Source organism: Theobroma cacao, chromosome 1, assembly GCF_053813885.1.
Source record: "Theobroma cacao isolate CCN51 chromosome 1, ASM5381388v1, whole genome shotgun sequence".
Classification (NCBI taxonomy): Eukaryota; Viridiplantae; Streptophyta; class Magnoliopsida; order Malvales; family Malvaceae; genus Theobroma; species Theobroma cacao.
Window position 1 is genome coordinate 38,360,365 of NC_142639.1, and position 17,336 is coordinate 38,377,700.

Sequence of the window (17,336 nt, forward strand, 5' to 3'; positions counted from 1 at the left end):
TATCGATTAAACTGTGGATACAATAAATATTAATTTCAATTAATTAGTTTTCCCTTACATAAATATGCTTTATCTAAATAAGTAAACCTAGATTTGAGCCCAGTTATAATGGGTTTGGGCTTCGAGAAGCTTGAACTTGAAAAATGAAAATTAAATTTGGGAAAACAAATGAAAGTAATACAACGATTTTAACAAGAAAAAAGTGAAGGGAAAAAAAAGAGAAATAGGAAAGAGTCAGGTGGCCGTCAGGATTAGGTGAACGGTACTTGCCCCGTGTGGAAAATACTGGAGTCTTGGAGAAGACTGCGTCTCAACCCTTTGGTGAACGGTATTTGCCAGGTGTGGAAACTACTGGAGTCTCGGACCTTTTCCATTTCATCCATATTATTATAATTTTTACCCAAATTGGGGGTTAGGGTTCGGGTTCGAAAATCTGTTGCAGACAATCCTTTCAATTGCAGCCCAAATGCCGTGCTTCACGGCAACTGCGCTCCACATCTTAACGTTCGTCCTCCTACTCTTCTGTTTCTCTGCCCCGATCGCGCAATCGCTGCAAGATAATTCGGGATCTATCCGGTTACCTTCTGATGGATTTACCAGCGCCCATGAGAACGAAGGCGTCTGCGCACGATTCACGAAGCCGGCATCGTGCCCGGTCAACTGCTTCCGAACGGAGCCCGTTTGCGGCGTTGATGGCGTCACGTACTGGTGCGGTTGCGCCGATGCATTATGTGCCGGTACCCGCGTGGCCAAATTAGGGTTTTGTGATGTTGGGAACGGAGGTAGTGCTTCGTTTCCTGGTCAAGCACTTCTTTTGGTTCATATTGTTTGGCTCATCTTGCTCGGATTTTCTGTATTGTGTGGTCTTTTCTGATTGTTGAAAGCAGAGAGATTTTGTGTTTTTCTCCGATGGGATCTGCATTTTTTTTATCTACTATTTCTTATACGTATTGTAAATGTAATTCTTTGGATTAATATACCTATTTGATTCCTTTTTTTCCCTAATAAATTTCGTTGTCTTGCCTGTTTGGTTTTGAATATGATTCATATGGAAAACTTCATAAGAGACAAAAAAAAAAAAATCCAAATTCGGGATTGTAATTCATCTAATAAAAAATAAATTCTGCATTTGGATTAGTGCAATGCTACTAATATGAATCTAAATTCTGATAAATTACTAAGGGAATTCTGGTGAATTGGATATCTACCAGTTCTGATAACAGCCCAGCTCCATGGTGACTGCTTGTGGCCACCGATTCAGTGGTTGTTGATTGTTTCTTGATTTCCATTCAAAGACTCTTCTTCAAGTTTCATCCCCGTTATCAGTGCGCACCATTGATGCCTTTTGCAGCCTCATTTTCTCGATTTCCTTTCCGAGATTATCCAAGATGGTATCTGTAACATGGTTCGGAGAACAGCCTGCATCCAGCATCATTTTTAGAAATTTGTATGCATCCTGTAATTGACCTGCCTTGGTATGAACTTCGATAAGTGTGTTGTATGTGATAACATCAGGGTTTATCCCACTAGTCCTCATCTGTTCAAAAAGTTTGCTTGCTTCATCAACGCGTCCAGCCTTTCCCAGTGCATTGACCAGGGTGTTATACATAACTACATCAAGATAACCGCCCTGCTTCATTAATTTATCCAGAACTGAGCTTGCAATATCTGCTCTTCCCATCTTCCCCAGGCCTTGAATTATCAGATTATAGGTTGCTATGTCTGCAGGGCAGACCTTCTCATCCATTTCATTCAGGACACCCCATGCCTCATTGAAATAGCCCTTCTTGACAAACGAGCTCATGATAGAATTGTATGTGTAACTAACAGGATCAACGCCCATATCAGTGAATACTTCAAACAACTTGCAGGCTAAGCTCAGTTTTCCCTTGGCTAAAAAGATGGATAAGAAAGTATTCACCATATCAACATCAAAAGAACCTATCCCCTTCTCTTGAACTCTTTGGCCCCTAATCAGTGAAAACAACTGAGAAGAACGTTCAGTTGACTTTCCTTGATTGGCTAATTGATCCATATATGGGGATGATGACCACTGATCAGTGTCAATGGATGGCTTCTCCTGATCCTTTTCGTCACAATCTTCTGAATCAAGGTTAGTGCCCATTGCTTGGCCAACAGAACCAAGTAAATTCATGATCTCCCTAAAATCTCCTTTGGACGGGAATAGAGGAGTATAATCCTTTCTGTTTTTAGGTGGATTTTTCATTGAAGCCTCCATATTGGCTTTCCACTTGAGAACATTTGGCACTAGATTACCATCACGAATATGCTTCATTAGCCTCTCTGTCCAATCCCACCTACCTTGTTTATGAAATCCTATCAAGAGTGATGTTATAGTAACTAAATCAACAATAAAACCTCTGGCTTCCATCTCTTCCACCAACCGTAGTGCTCCCTCAAGCTGACCTTCTCTACAAAGTTGCAACACAACAATGCTGTAAGTAATACCATCCACAAACTGCCCTTTCTTCTTTAAATCACAAAACAGAGTGTAAGCAGCTTCAGCCCTGCCATTCCTAAACAACCCATCAATCAGAATATTGTAAGTCCAACACGAGGCCCTTACACCATCCTGAACCATTTTCTCAAAAAACTGACATGCTTCCATCACCTTCCTGGCCTTGAACAATCCATTTAGAAGAGAATTATACACAACTGTATCCAGAGCAAACCCATTATACTGCATTTCACTAAATATCTTCGTTGCATCATCCATTCTGTACGATTTCGAGCACCCTTGAATAAGAATTCTGTAAGTAAACGCATCTGGCTCATGACCAGACACTTTTAATTCCTCCCACACAACTAAAGCATCTTTAACCTTCCCAACCAAGCAAAGCACATCGATGAGACTGTTATAGGTACACAAATCTGGACCAAAGGAACCAAAACTCTTTTCCTTTTCCTTCATCTCTTTAAAGAGCTTCAAAGAAGCACCCAAATCACCCCAACACCCAAAAGAATGAATGCATATATTATAACCACATGTATCAAATTCAAACTCCCTTTTTTCCCTCAGTATATCAAAAACTTGTTTGAATTCTCTTCTCATATGAGCTTTTCTAAGAGCAACTAACAACTCATTAATTGCAATGGAACCAGGAAGTGAACTATCAACAGAATTCCCATCATCATTGCCATTGCAAGCTTCTAAAAGCTTAAAAAATAAAGATAAAGCTAAACCCACTTGGTCTTTTCTAATTAAAGCCACGAGAACCGAATCATAGACACGAAGATTCAAGCCAGCACCTAATTCTTCCATAAAATCAAGAATTTCAAGGGCAGAATCAAACTTACCGGACCGAATAAAAGCATCGAGCAAGAACTTAAAAGTATCAGAATCAACAAGAACACCATCTTCCTTCATTGCAAACAGCAAATTAGGGACCTCCTCAACGAACCCAGATCGACAAAGGGTCCGGAAAATGTGCGAGTAAGTGACGGCCGAGTGTTTAAAGTTTGGTTTAACAGAGCGACACCAATTAAAGAAATCGAGCTTCTTTGAGGGCTCGAGGGAATGTTTGCGGAGAATTTGGATGACCAGAGGCTCCGATATGGGGATGGAGTTGGGGTCGAGGTTTCTAGTTCCGGATTCTGAGAGGGTTTTGGTGAGAGAGGCGATGAGGAGGATGTTGCCCAAGTGGATTGATGGGCTTTTGAGCAGAGGAGAGGAGACTGACGATAGGCCAGTTCTTCCATGGCGCATGGCATTGCGGAGAGAGAGAGTCAAATTGCTGTATCAGCCCATGTAAATAAGTGCAGTCATAGACATGTCTGAGCCGAGGTTTTGTTCATGGTTCCCCGGAGAGATCGGTCTTGCTCTTTTATTGGTGCCCATATTTTAGTAGCTTGCACCACTTTGTACTACCTTGCAGTTGATAATGACTTCAATTTGAAATGCTATTCATTTCTCTTTAAATCAAAAAAATGGTAAAATATTTTTTTCCATATTTTCAAGCTCATCCATTAATATTAATATTAATATTCAAATAAATATTTCATTCTAGAAAAATATTTTCATTAACAAGTCTTGAGTCAACCATTAGTGTTTTTATTACTTTAATGTAGTAGAATTTTTAAGATAATTTTGCTTTCCCTTTATCTCTAAACAAATCAAAAACTAAAACTCTCTTAAAATTACATATCATTATTGAAATATTCAAGATTTATTATTAATTTTAGCCCTCCAACTCAGAATTGACTTATGAAGAGAAACTATAAATTTATATTTGATTTTTAATGGGTGATTCAAAGTGAGATCAAAAGGTGGGAAGAGAAAATGAAAGTTGAGTTGTTGAATTGATTTTTCCTATTTATTTATGGATTTATAAACCATAAATTCATGTTTGATTTAAGTTTTGAATTTCAAAGCTTGTTGTGATTACCTAACATTCTTGAATTGTGAGATTTGAAGATATTTGATAAAATTTTATTCTTTTTATGTGATGGGTATTTTAGACATTTCACATTCATCATTAATGTCGTTCACATGTTTGAAACAAATTGTTTATTTCGAATATTAATAGATGCATGTATAATTATAAACAAAATTAATGAAAATAAAGATAATTTATTCTTTAAAAAAATATCCCTCCATCCATAATGGTTAGATTAGATGTAGTTCTATGCTAATGTAGCATAGAAGCATAAATAAGGCGATGCCAAGCTAATAATGAATCTACAAATGTTTAATTTGTTCATTAAGGGTTGACTTAGAATGAGATGAAAGAACTTAATATTTTGAAATCAATTTCTTGTATTAATAATTTAAGCCCAAAGTGATCTTATATCTAGTGAAGCAATGCAAATATTAAAGACGTTCGTCATTAAGAAGAAATAGCCATGACTGTGGATGGAGTATGCTTAGCTTTTCTGTTGCTGGGATTCCACTTCCTTTTGTTCCAAAACATTCTATTTGGATTAGTTTCCTTTAAAGTGTTTCTTTATTCAATTATTGTTTCAAATCTCTCCACCAAATATAGTAAACAAAGAAGAAAAAGAAAACTATTCCCAAGACCAAAATAGTGGATGGGGAAGAGCATCATGTTTACGGCGGTGCTCAGAGAAAGTAAACATCGCTCACAAAGCATACAGATTTCCTGTTGAACTTCAAGCAATGGGCACTGAAATCCGCACGTTTATCATCCTTTGCAGCAGCATACCAAAACGAATAATCCTGGAATGGTGAATGGCTTGAGGCCATTACCAGAAATTATCCAGAATGACCCAAACCCAAATAAACAAATATTTAAAATGGCATAAAGAAGGTTATTCCCATAATGTATTGGCAAATGGCAATAACAGCATTAAGACAGCATCCTTCAGCATCTTTATACAGGGTTCTCATCATATTTGTAGCAGAACAGAATAAATAAGCATCCGATTACTTGATATTTGCAATACAATATTATTAGTTTTTTGTTCTTTAAGACTTGACATATTGTTCTTCAGCTCTAACCCATTTGTCATTACCCAGTCAATCTATCTTCGGAGTGGGATGCCACTCAGAAGAACTGGATGCTCGGTCTTGTCTGTCGACACCACTTCCACAGATGCTTATGACTACTGAACGATACAATTAACAAGCATATAGATTGCTGTGCCACGAAGACGAGTATGCTCTAATTGTGGTCATAATTTGTAAAACAAGATGTGATTAGTGATCGTGATGAATCTATGAACTCATAATGATGATGCACGAACTTTCCCCAGTGGTTCTGTGATCTCTTACTGTTCAAAAAGGTACAGCAGAAAGCGGAGAAACAGAATAAAATATGGAAAAGGTTTAAAAAATTCATATTCCGGATTTGGAGGAGCCGACCCTATTTATAGTAGCAGACAAATTGGCAGGTCTTAATTGTGTTTCGAAGCTCAAGAATTTACAACATACAGAGAGAGAGAGAGAGAGAGAGAGAGAGTTGGTTTCTCTAATTGCTTCAGGCATACTGCTTGAGATGCAGTGCTGCGGACAATGGAAACCTGTTGCTGCAATGGTAGCTGTCAACTTTGCGCTGGCTGTAACAAATTTCCTTGTCAAAAGAATTCTTGATGAAGGAGTGAGCCATATTATCATCTTAATATACCGTCAGGCAATTTCTGCTGTTTTCTTGGCACCGATTGCCTACTTTTGGGAAAGGTAAAAACTACTTAAAATGCCCCTAATTTCCATGAAGTTCTATCACCTACTTGTTGCTAGCACTCAGCTAATTCATTCACCAGCTTGAATTATAGGAGAATTCTGAATATATAGCACTTTTGACAAGGCATGCACTTACTACAGTTGATTGGTTTCCTTGTAGAAAAAGCAGACCCAAGCTCACAGCTCGTATCCTATGCCACCTTTTCATCACTGCTCTTATAGGGTTAGTTGTAAAATCCTAAATACTAGCTTGGTTTCTGTTGTTATTCTCCTGGCTTTATACTTACTAAGAACATTTAAAATATGTCCTCCAGGGCAACACTCTCTCAGTACTTTTTCCTTCTTGGACTTGAATATACTACGGCAACGTTCTCATGCGCATTCATAAATATGGTTCCTGCAGTCACGTTTATGCTGGCACTACCATTTGGGTAAAGGCTTAAACACCAAGTGCATCTCTCTGGCTTGAGTTTAATCAGAGTCATAACTCTTTGATATCACACATTTTCAGTCTAGAGAAAGTCGATATCAGAAACAAGGCCGGGGGGGCAAAGGTTTTTGGTACATTGGTTTGCATTGCTGGAGCTATGGTACTGACCCTTTACAGAGGAAAAACATTGGTCAAATCAAATTCACGAGCCACAACTCATATCATAAACTATGCCAATACGATGATTTCAACTAAGAAGAAAGAGAGATGGGCTATCGGTTCAATACTTCTGACTGTAGGCTGCATCTTCTGGTCATCATGGTTCCTTCTGCAAGCCAGGATTGGCAAGACATATCCATACCAATATTCCAGCACTGCTTTTTTGTCTTTCTTCAGTGCAATTCAGTCAGCCATCTTAAGTTTGGTAGCAGAGAGGAACTTTAGCAAATGGATTTTGAAAGGAAAACTGGAACTAATAACAGTGACTTATGCTGTAAGTATTCTCTTTGCTAAGTTTGATTTTTATTCTGTCAAGATTAAATCAAGTTACACGGTACCTGGAAATCCCATCGTTTCAATCTTGCCGAAATAGGGAATGGTGGCATCAGGCTTGTGTTACGTGGGAATGTCCTGGTGTGTCAAACAAAAGGGTCCTGTCTTCACATCTGCATTCACTCCACTCGTGCAAATATTTGTAGCTATGTTTGATTTCTTCATTCTACATGGACAAATCTACTTTGGAAGGTAGCTTACTTTGATCCTTCTTTCTTGTTGCTTCGCAAATATTTATATTGCTTCTAACTTCTAATATCCTTTATGTATTGGCAAGGAACAGCGTCGTTGGATCTATCCTAGTTGTAATTGGTTTATATATCCTGCTCTGGGGCAGAAACTCCGAGGCAGAAGAAACAAATCAGCGGAAGCAGCCCCAAGTAGAACAAGAAGAGGACCGTAATGCAAGGTCACAAGTCTAACCAATCTCTAGTTTCTACTTATACAACTAGTACTGCAAGGGTTTGCCTGTGACCCGATCCTCCTCCCAAGAACTACTTATCGAAACAAATGTTTCTGCAATTATGCTTCCTATATAGAAATCGTTACTTGCTTTCCAAGTTTCAATGCAATCAAAATTTCTACCTGACATGTCCATGTGAGTTCAGACAATTGCAGAAGGATATTATATACTAATGCTAATTATGGGAATAGCCATCATGAACTTCTATGGACCACAAGGATCCAATCAGGATAAGCATGTCCATAACACTCCCGGAATAGCAGAATGGCAAAAGAAATTAAAGTGGCCTGACTAGCAAGGAAAGAGGCAAGGCCTTTCATAATAAACCCACCAAGCATCTTCTCCGACGGTCACCCCAAAAAATTAGTTTAGGACTTCGTATTCCATCTAAGAATCTCCCGATCATTTCCATTTAGTATTGTTATTTCCAGCACAACTCCATCAAGAACAATGAATTACTATAGATCAACAAGGTCAGCATTCAGGATATGATGATCATGTGAATGAATTCCTCTTCTGCTAGGTTTAAATGATAACTTGTATCTCTAACCTACGAGCTTGGCAAGTGACCGAGCCTAAATTTTATGTCAAGTTGTAAAGCAAGGCAACTAGAGGTTTCACCATGTTTTCCCAACTCACATCTCATCGATTCAAGTTTTCAAGCTGTTATAATTCAAATTTTTCTTAACTCTTTCATTCCTCTTCTATGCATATCTTTCTTTGTCTCTTTGGAGGTTTTCTAAAGTAGCCAACTTTTTGTTCTTTCTCACCTGACTAATCATTTAAAGGTTCATGCCTAAAAACACCTCTTACCACCTTATTACCAACCCTTTCTACATATTACAGATTGAATCTTCACCATTTATTTCCCATACCAATTTTCATTACTAGCATGAATTATAACATGAAAAAAAAAAGAGATTTAAAATAACAGTGCTATAAAAGTTAATGAAAAATATATTTGTTATTTTCGTATTATTGTTTCAAGTTAACTTTACTAGGAGAAATTTGGATATTACCAGGAGAAAAAGATATTTATTATTTTTAAGAGACTTTAACTTATACCTATTAATTGATAACGTATTCAAATTTTATGAATATTCAATTTAAATTAAAATAAATTATTAGAGCACATATCTTACAACCCTAAACATTATCCCTTAAATATTTATATTTAAGATGAATAGTAAAATTAACCTAAATCTACCCCAAACCGGATATAAAATATCCAAATCTTACGTAATCGGGACTATATGCACCGGAAATTAGATATAATATTCTTGTTAACATATCCCTCATAGTAAAAGAACCCAAAAAAAAAAAAAAACTAAAAACGAAAAAGTTTAGCCACTGATAGGTGCTGGGCTGAAAAGAAGCTCAGTCTCCTCGGAGCCCAAAATTCCTGTCCTAACTGGGCCCAACATCCATTACTGGGCATGAACAGCTATCAACATTCAAAACCAAAAACCCTAGACACCCCCTCTCCTATCTTCCCTTTGTTCCGTGAATCAGTGTTCATCGACCAACCGGAGGGGCAACGAAGCCAAAAATGGGCGGAAAAAGAAAGAAGGGCGAAAGCGAAGGGATGGAAGGAGATAACGATAGCAAAAACAATAATAAAAAGATGAAGCAGAAGAGTGAGATACTTCCTTCCTCCGTCAAAAACAAGGAGAAGAGGTCGGCTGTACACGCCAAACTCAAGCACCAAAAGAAGGTCGAGAAACGCAAGAAGCTTAAAGCTCGTGACGCGGCCGAAAAACGCGCTCTCGAGCTCGGAGAAGAGGTGGTCCTCTATTTTCCTTTCTTCTTTTTTTTTTAATTTTTTTATATTTTTAAATGGAGCAAACGATTGCTGAATTTTTTTTTTTTTTTTGCAGCCTGCACCGAAGCAAATCCCTCGGACTATTGAAAATACGAGGGAAGCTGACGAGACTGTTTGCATGCCTGATGATGAAGAGGTAAATTTATCGGTTTATTTCTTGGAAATTCGGGGTTTTTTTTTTTCAAAAAATTTGAATTTTGAGTTGAAAATTATAATCTTTTTCTTTTTTATTATTTCAGCTGTTTGCTGGTAATGATGCGGATGAATTCAGTTCGATTCTAAAGCGTGATCGCACTCCAAAGATATTAATCACCACTTGCCGTTTCAATTCTACAGTATGCTCTGTTATCTCACTTCTCATTTGATGAAACTATGCATAGCATATACCATTTTCATTCCTTTTTGCCTACATTTAGAACAGTTTTTATCTGTCTTACTAAATATTCTGCAATCTTTTATCTATGGATTACTATGTCTTTAGAGGGGACCTTCTTTTATCTCCGAATTGCTTTCGGTGATCCCTAATGCTCATTACTATAAGAGAGGAACATATGACTTGAAAAAGGTGCTTCTCATGATAATTTTCTCGAATTATTCTTTTATCAAGATACTAAGAAAATGTGGGGTTAGTGCTTGGTAGCATTTTAGTAAGTATCTTTTTGAAGTAATGTATTCATATTACTGCAGATTGTGGAATATGCAAATAACAAAGAATTCACGTCAATTATAGTAGTTCACACCAATCGAAGAGAACCGGGTATGTGATAAGAGTTTCTATACAGTTCTCTTATTTGGATTGTGCTCTAGCTTTGTTTTCTTTATGAGAATTAAAGCTGACTAGTTGGTGTGGCTGTCATGTAGATGCTCTTCTAATCATTGGCTTGCCTGATGGGCCTACAGCGCATTTCAAGCTTTCAAGTCTGGTTTTGCGGAAGGATATTAAGGTAGAAGACTGATTCTTTTTGCTTGATGTGAGCTATCCTTATGCTATATTGGTTTTCTTTTCTACTATTAAAATTGGACATGAATTTCATGTCTAATTGTTGGATTTCTGGAAAAGGAGTTGTTACCATAATCATATTAATTGCCTCTATTTTTGTACTTGTAGAATCACGGAAATCCTACTAGTCACATGCCGGAGCTAGTGTTAAATAACTTCACAACTCGCCTGGGCCATCGCATTGGGAGGTTGCATACTGTTCTGTATTTTATAGTCTACTACTGGATGTTTAAATTCTGCTAAAAATTGCACATTCTCCTTTAATTTTCATGATGGTTATACTGGAACTACAAGTATATTCCTGTGAAAAATGTGTGTTTTAGCTTTCCAATCTTATGATCTCCCTCTGTTGGCTTTTCTGTCTGAGAGTTTTGTGTTTTGTTGATCTGTACTGTCTAGGCTAATTCAGTCACTTTTTCCCCAAGATCCTAATTTTCGAGGACGACGAGTTGTAACGTTTCACAATCAACGAGATTTTATATTCTTCCGACATCACAGGTCTGCCTCCCTGTCCTCTGAGTCTACTTCAAGTTAAGTAGTTGATGATTGTATAATTTCTTTCTGATAAATTGTCTATTCATGCAATCAGGTACGTATTTGAAACCAAGGAGAGCAAACAGAGTGATTCAAAAGGTAAAAAGGCAAAGGATGCGAAGGGTGAGAGCATTGCTAAAGAAAAAGTAGTTGCTCGTCTTCAGGTCTGTTTCCCTCCATGTTTCTGTTAATACAATTGTATTTAGAGATTTTGAAAATAATTTTGCTAGCTCTATGAAACTGGGTTTGGAAGTCCCTTTTTCCTTTTCTGAGGATTATCCTCCAGCATTTGAGTTATCTCCTTTTGTAGAAATGACTTTGCTGCCACACGTGGTTTTGGCCTGTTGATAATCTGGCATTTGCACTAGATTGTTTATAAAGTTAGGAATATATTTTATAGTTAAAAGTTTTGTCAAAACATGCAGGAGTGTGGTCCTCGGTTTACGCTAAAGTTGGTAAGTCTACAGCATGGGACATTTGATACCAAAGGTGGAGAATATGAGTGGGTTCACAAGGTAATTACTTGTCATCATATTTTCTATGGGACATTGATTGCTTTGTGTTTTCTCCTACCAAACCATCTCTATCGGTCTCATTACTCACATTTATTCTTTCCCATTTTTGAATATCAGCCTGAAATGGACACCAGCCGAAGGAGATTTTTCTTGTAACTTGGTACATGCTTTCATTTGCTTTGCACCTGGAATGCAACAATTTTCTGTTGAAGAGGGTTGGTATTATAACTGGGATTCATGCTTTCATTTGCTTCTCTCCCGGAATGCAACGATTTTCTGTTGAAGAGGGTTGGTACTGCAATGAGAGATGAAGTTGATGCTCAAATTTTCACCTTGTGCTGGCATCTCAGGTTCGAGCATTGTTATACTTATATGATCAATTTTTCCCAATTATATAACGGATCTGAAAGAAATTGTATTGTTTTTGCATTGAAATTTATAATTGTGATAAGCGGTTCCACCATTTTGTCTTGGACTCTTTAGTGTCTGTTCTCACTGTTAAGTCTTCTGCCAATATAGCTACATAAAATAAAATAAGCATGGAATTCAATAGCAGATACAGCACAACTTTTCCCACATTTTCCTCATTTCCCCGTTAGATTTAAAAAAGAATATAAGCAAAAAACCAAAAAAGAAAAGTGGGTGGCACCGTTGTACCATTTGGAATAGAACCTACACATGAGAGATTGCTGGGCCAAACAATCAACTATTTCGTCCTAGAATGAGGCAAAGATGTGTATTCAACTGTACATTTGGTCTTCCTGTACAACGTCGATAGTGTCTTCGACGAACCTTTACCATCTAAAGGCGGCTACTTCTACGGTTGATGATAATAAAATCTTTTGCACCCTTGTCCGGCCCCGTACGGAGCCCCTACTATACAATCATTTCAAACTCAGTGCCCCTGCGTAATCCGTGTGCAGAACTTCTTGAGTGCATGAAGGCAAATTAATAATAGTATGCCTCCAAAAGCAGCAGCTTGTGGCACTGATTGTTCTGGCGGAGAGTTTGCCACCAGGTAAATGCAATCCTTGGTGATCAAGATCCAAGCTAAACTCTCCAATAGTGACTTGATAGATAAGAATTTTCCTTTGTTCTTTACGCACAGCCTGCAAATAATCCTTAAACACAGAGCTCCTATGACACAAAATGTTGTCACTGAGCATCCCCGGTAAGTGATCAACTTCCCTCCTGCAACCAAAACCTCTTTGCGACACACGCAAGAGAGGCACTCACCAGAAAATGTTGACGATGCTAGAGCATCAAAACCTGTATAGTAAGGAAGGATAATGGAATCCAGGTATACACTGGCATGCAAAATCCCCGAAATTGTGGAAGCTTCAAAGAACGCGTACCTAGGGTCCTTGTCAGCTCCAATGTCGAAGGCAAGGGCAGAAATTTGAATCAGTTGAAGGATTGCTGGAGCAATGCACGAGAGAGGAAATAGGATGTTAATCCTTTGACCATTGGCTAGTGCTAAAAGGATTAGCGGGAGTGACACCGGACCCGAAGGCAGCAAGAATCTCTTGGATTGACTGAGACAAGGCCGCCCTCTTCTTGATATGTCTATTAACATGATGACTAGTGTTGCCAGGTATGAAGCAGTTGTAAGAAGAAGAACTAGAACATCCACAGCCGGTGGATAATTCCCTGGATAAATGCTGTCGCAGAAGTAATGGAAAGGGCAGTTGATTGGATCCAGAGTTTCCTCTACTTGCCATCTGGTGCATTTGAAGAATGCCATGCGGATGTCTTCCAGGTCCCATTCTGGTTGAATTGGTGCAACTTTTGGGTGCAGAATTTGGCTCCCCATTATGATGTTCTGCGCTCCATTTTTCTCTTGCAGGCCTTTATTTTATATAACTTTAAGTAAAAGCAAAATACAGTTGCTGGCTTTCGATGAAGAAAATAGACCTTATGTCTGTTGAGATATGCTTTTAGGTTGGTGAATGGATGATGAAGTTCCATCTATTCTTTTATTTCTTTCTCTGGTTTAACTATACAGTATAACCTTTAATATTACTGGTTAAACATTCTTAATTATAAATAAAAATAAAAGGTTCAGCTTCCTCAAATTGGTTCTATTTGTCAAGTTTTTCAAGTTTTCTTAGATTGCTTTTTCTGAAGAAACCCCCTCCTACTTGGCCTGAACATTAGGAAGTGCATGATCTTTATTCTTGAAATGAATCAAAAGGTTAGATTTTGTGCTTTCCCTTTTCCAGGATACCAAACAAGAAGCAGTAATTGATGTAGTTTTGGAAGAATATCAGTCTTGGAAAGATTTTATATATATTAATTCTGGGTTGGGACTTTGGGAGTTGGAGACAACACTCCTTTGGGCGGTTGGTGAGGTGTATTCAGCGGAGGAGGGAAGGAACTTGGTTCTGAAGAAATGTTGTTGGGTGGGTGATCGCTACTGATTTGGTGACGGATTAACAATCTGGCCTCCCAAATTATATTCGTGAAACGTAACAAATGGGGCACTTGAAACTTTCTCACCAGTCACGACAGCCCAATGACTTTCGCCACGAATTGCCAAGTCGTCACCTCACAAAATTCAGGCACTATTTGCTCTTGTGACTATGAATTTTAAGGACTATGTGCAACGAATCTTCATACAACATTTATTTCAAATATGATGTCACATTTTAAATTGTTAACTTCACAACTCCATGTGATAGGAAATATTTGTTCAACAATTCATTCAAGGGGTGCAAAATTTGGTTCATTTTATGCATAAGCTAAACAAGACTTTAAGCCAAATTCACAATATACTTTTTGTGTCATATAAATGATAAAATTAGAAGTTACATTAATTTTATAAAACTAATTGTAAAGTCAAATTTAGTTTAATATAGATATAATGTTCGAAAAAATCTTGAATTATTAAAAAAAATTTAAATAAATCTTTATTATTTTATTACATTTAATCAAGTTTGTATATTTTAATTTTGAATCAAATATGTTCTTTTATAATTAATAATTGATTAATTATCATTAATTAAAATACTATTTATCATTTTACACTCATGTGATACTAAAGTAACGTTAATGTAAAAACTGAAAAATGTTACATTATTAGTCATCATATCACATCATCATTCATTAAAGTTGTTAATATGCTACGTTAACATCATATGATATAAAATGACAAGTAGTCTTTTGATTAAGTTAATTCTTAATTATAAAAGTTTATTAAATTCAAAAGAAAACTTCAAGAATTTATTTAATTTAAAATAAAAATATATAAAATTTCGATTGAATGTAATATAAGAATTAAAATTTATTTAAACTTTTTTGAATAATTTAAATTTTGTTTTAAAAATTATATCCTTCATATATATCAATATTATGATAAATAAAAACAGTTTTGTTGTTATTAGTACTATTATTAGAGAGAATCTACTTATTTTACTATACTACTAATATTCTCATACATTCATTACCTTCAGCAAATGTTGTGGACTAGTGGCTTTTTCTCTTTCTGTCGGTCTCAAACTAGCTCCTATTAAATCTTTGAGTGTACAATTATAGCTGCTCCTGCCTTTTATATATGTTGATTCATCTTGCTTTTTAAAGTCAAAGATGCATTAAATATCATGAAATCGTAATATTTGAATATTTAATTTATTAATTGATATATCATATTTTTTTGAAAAAAATAAAATTTAAATCTTTTATTTTAAATATAAAAGAAAAAATATCATGAAGTGCTACATATGGAAAGCGTTCTAGATATTGGTGTAATTAATATATAATCAATGAAGAGAGAAAAGAAGAAAAGCAAACTTTGACAATGGGTGTTTTATTGTTTTTCAGGAAGACAAATGTATCCCTCATGTAATTATTAATTTATTTTTAAAAATATTAACTTGATAAGATATAAACTTGATAATTTATGTTTTTGTATTTTAAATGTGTCAAATACAATTAAATATAAAACACGTTAAAATTAAATATGAATAATATTTTATTTTAAATCTGAAATATGTATACGTATACGTTTAATAATCATGTAACATAACACAATACAATAACACATTTATTAAATGTGTCAATATAAGACACGATAATTTAATAACACGTTTAACATGATTAAATAAAAATATTTATAATTAAATATAATTTTATTATTTAAATTTAAAATTAATAATTATAAAAATAATTATAATAATAATAAAATAATAATAATATCAAATATAATAAAATTTAACGTAAATAACATACATAAAATTTATTATCATATAATATGATAAAATTCATCATTAACATCCAATCTTAAAATACTAATAATATAAAAAATCATCTATAATTTTCATTCATAATTAGATACATATCATTAATTATATTATCACCCATGAACGATTTCAAACACACAAACCAAAATTATTTAAGTAAAGTTAAAATAGTCTTTGCCTATTAATTTTTAATAGGTTGATAAACTTATTACGTATACACATGTTTGGATACGATAACATGTTTAAACACAATAATACAATTAATTAAATATGTTGTTCGTGTCATACATGTTAAGATATAAAAATTTACATGTTTTAAATGTGTCAGATATAATTAGATACAAAAAATATTAAGGATAAACTCAAATTTATTGAATCATGTATCTTTTCATATTGTGTTAATATATTGTGTCCAAAATTACCATATCCAATAAGATATGTAGTGTCTATATTTATAAGTTTTTGAAAATTTCCTTATTTAATCGATGTGGTCTCACTGTTGATCATCTTACTTGTCTCTTCTTTAAAAGTGTTCGATGTGGATCGAATTTATTCTAATACTATTTTATCACAAAATTATTATTTTTTCTATGAATAATTAATTAATTACAATATACAACAATTATATTTATAAAATTTTCAAAATCTTTTTACTTGCTCAATGTAAGACTTAAGTATTCCACCTACTCCTTTTTAAAAGTTTTGTCGTAACACATGTGGCAACTCACCTCCTCCACATCTTTCCTTGCCTCGCCTACTTCCCATCTTCAATTTTCAATTCTCATGTTAAGTTTACTTTCAAAATCATCTCATTTCTTAATTAGTAATACAATTTCGGAATTTGTTAAGTTGCCTCACTCCCTAGAAATCTTTCTGACGAGATTTTTATTAAGAAAGGAAAGAGGAAAAAAAAAAAGAAAAAAGAAATCAAAATGCTAACCTTGCTGGAGCCTGGAAGTCATCTGAAGAGAAATGTCCCACCTGGATTATGCCCACAAATTTTTGTAACAACCGTGTATTACTCCGTACGTGATTATGATACATTAAAGACAGATAGGCAGGCACCGACATGGACACGCGGTTGCATTTGCGTCTCCTTTTTCACTTAGCTAATTTTTCTGTTTTTGGTTTTCTCTTATTCTAATTTATTAATTATTCAATTTCTTCTTAGTACTAATAGTATCATATCAGAGGTGGGACGGTGGGTCAAGACTTCAACAAAAGATTACTTCAGTCCAATATCTAGGAGGCTGGCAGCCCTACCTTAATTAGCTTTCTATTTTTAGGTAATATTAAACAAAACTTTCTCTTTCATTTTTATTAATATAAATCTCTTTCTATCTTTTATTTTTTGTTATATTTGTGATCATGTATTATTTTTTATTTTTCATATCAACATTATGTAAATATAAAATAATAAATAATATTTTTAAATAATTATTATTTATAATAAATATTTAATTTAAAATAATAATAACACAATTTTGATTAAATATAATAAAAAATAAATATTTATTTAAAAATTTTAAAATAATTCAACTTTTTAAAAAATAATATCTTATTTTAATTGCAAAAGTTATTTGTACTATTGAAGGGGTTTTCAACGATATTATTTTTTTTTT

General features: G+C 35.0%; 5 protein-coding genes across 6 annotated transcripts; 3 read left to right on the top strand and 2 right to left on the bottom strand.

Annotated features, from left to right (window-relative positions):
* Positions 1 to 183: 183 nt before the first annotated feature.
* Positions 184 to 1,009, top strand: LOC18613858 (serine protease inhibitor, Kazal-type family protein). Its single transcript, XM_018114149.2, has one exon. It carries the CDS (start codon positions 467 to 469, stop codon positions 872 to 874), a length of 408 nt encoding a protein of 135 aa, XP_017969638.2. The 5' UTR covers positions 184 to 466; the 3' UTR covers positions 875 to 1,009.
* Positions 1,010 to 1,074: 65 nt separating this feature from the next.
* Positions 1,075 to 3,842, bottom strand: LOC18613859 (Tetratricopeptide repeat (TPR)-like superfamily protein). Its single transcript, XM_007051305.3, has one exon. It carries the CDS (start codon positions 3,725 to 3,727, stop codon positions 1,304 to 1,306), a length of 2,424 nt encoding a protein of 807 aa, XP_007051367.3. The 5' UTR covers positions 3,728 to 3,842; the 3' UTR covers positions 1,075 to 1,303.
* Positions 3,843 to 5,897: 2,055 nt separating this feature from the next.
* LOC18613860 (WAT1-related protein At3g30340) lies at positions 5,898 to 7,731 on the top strand. 2 transcript variants are annotated; one of them, XM_088810337.1, is made up of 6 exons: positions 5,898 to 6,157; positions 6,321 to 6,383; positions 6,475 to 6,591; positions 6,672 to 7,083; positions 7,183 to 7,334; positions 7,420 to 7,731. In XM_088810337.1, exons 1-6 carry the CDS (start codon positions 5,976 to 5,978, stop codon positions 7,562 to 7,564), a joined length of 1,071 nt encoding a protein of 356 aa, XP_088666463.1. In that variant the 5' UTR covers positions 5,898 to 5,975; the 3' UTR covers positions 7,565 to 7,731. The 2 variants fall into 2 exon arrangements, with proteins under 2 accessions (XP_088666463.1, XP_017976159.2); XM_018120670.2 differs by having other exon boundaries at positions 7,426 to 7,731.
* Positions 7,732 to 9,038: 1,307 nt separating this feature from the next.
* On the top strand, positions 9,039 to 11,939 carry MEE49 (Ribosomal RNA processing Brix domain protein). Its single transcript, XM_007051307.3, has 11 exons — positions 9,039 to 9,388; positions 9,483 to 9,563; positions 9,667 to 9,762; positions 9,909 to 9,992; positions 10,115 to 10,184; positions 10,289 to 10,371; positions 10,536 to 10,615; positions 10,827 to 10,925; positions 11,017 to 11,125; positions 11,387 to 11,476; positions 11,594 to 11,939. Exons 1-11 carry the CDS (start codon positions 9,155 to 9,157, stop codon positions 11,630 to 11,632), a joined length of 1,065 nt encoding a protein of 354 aa, XP_007051369.3. The 5' UTR covers positions 9,039 to 9,154; the 3' UTR covers positions 11,633 to 11,939.
* Positions 11,940 to 12,054: 115 nt separating this feature from the next.
* On the bottom strand, positions 12,055 to 13,289 carry LOC18613862 (uncharacterized). Its single transcript, XM_018114134.2, has one exon. It carries the CDS (start codon positions 13,287 to 13,289, stop codon positions 12,372 to 12,374), a length of 918 nt encoding a protein of 305 aa, XP_017969623.2. The 3' UTR covers positions 12,055 to 12,371.
* Between the last annotated feature and the right edge of the window lie 4,047 nt (positions 13,290 to 17,336).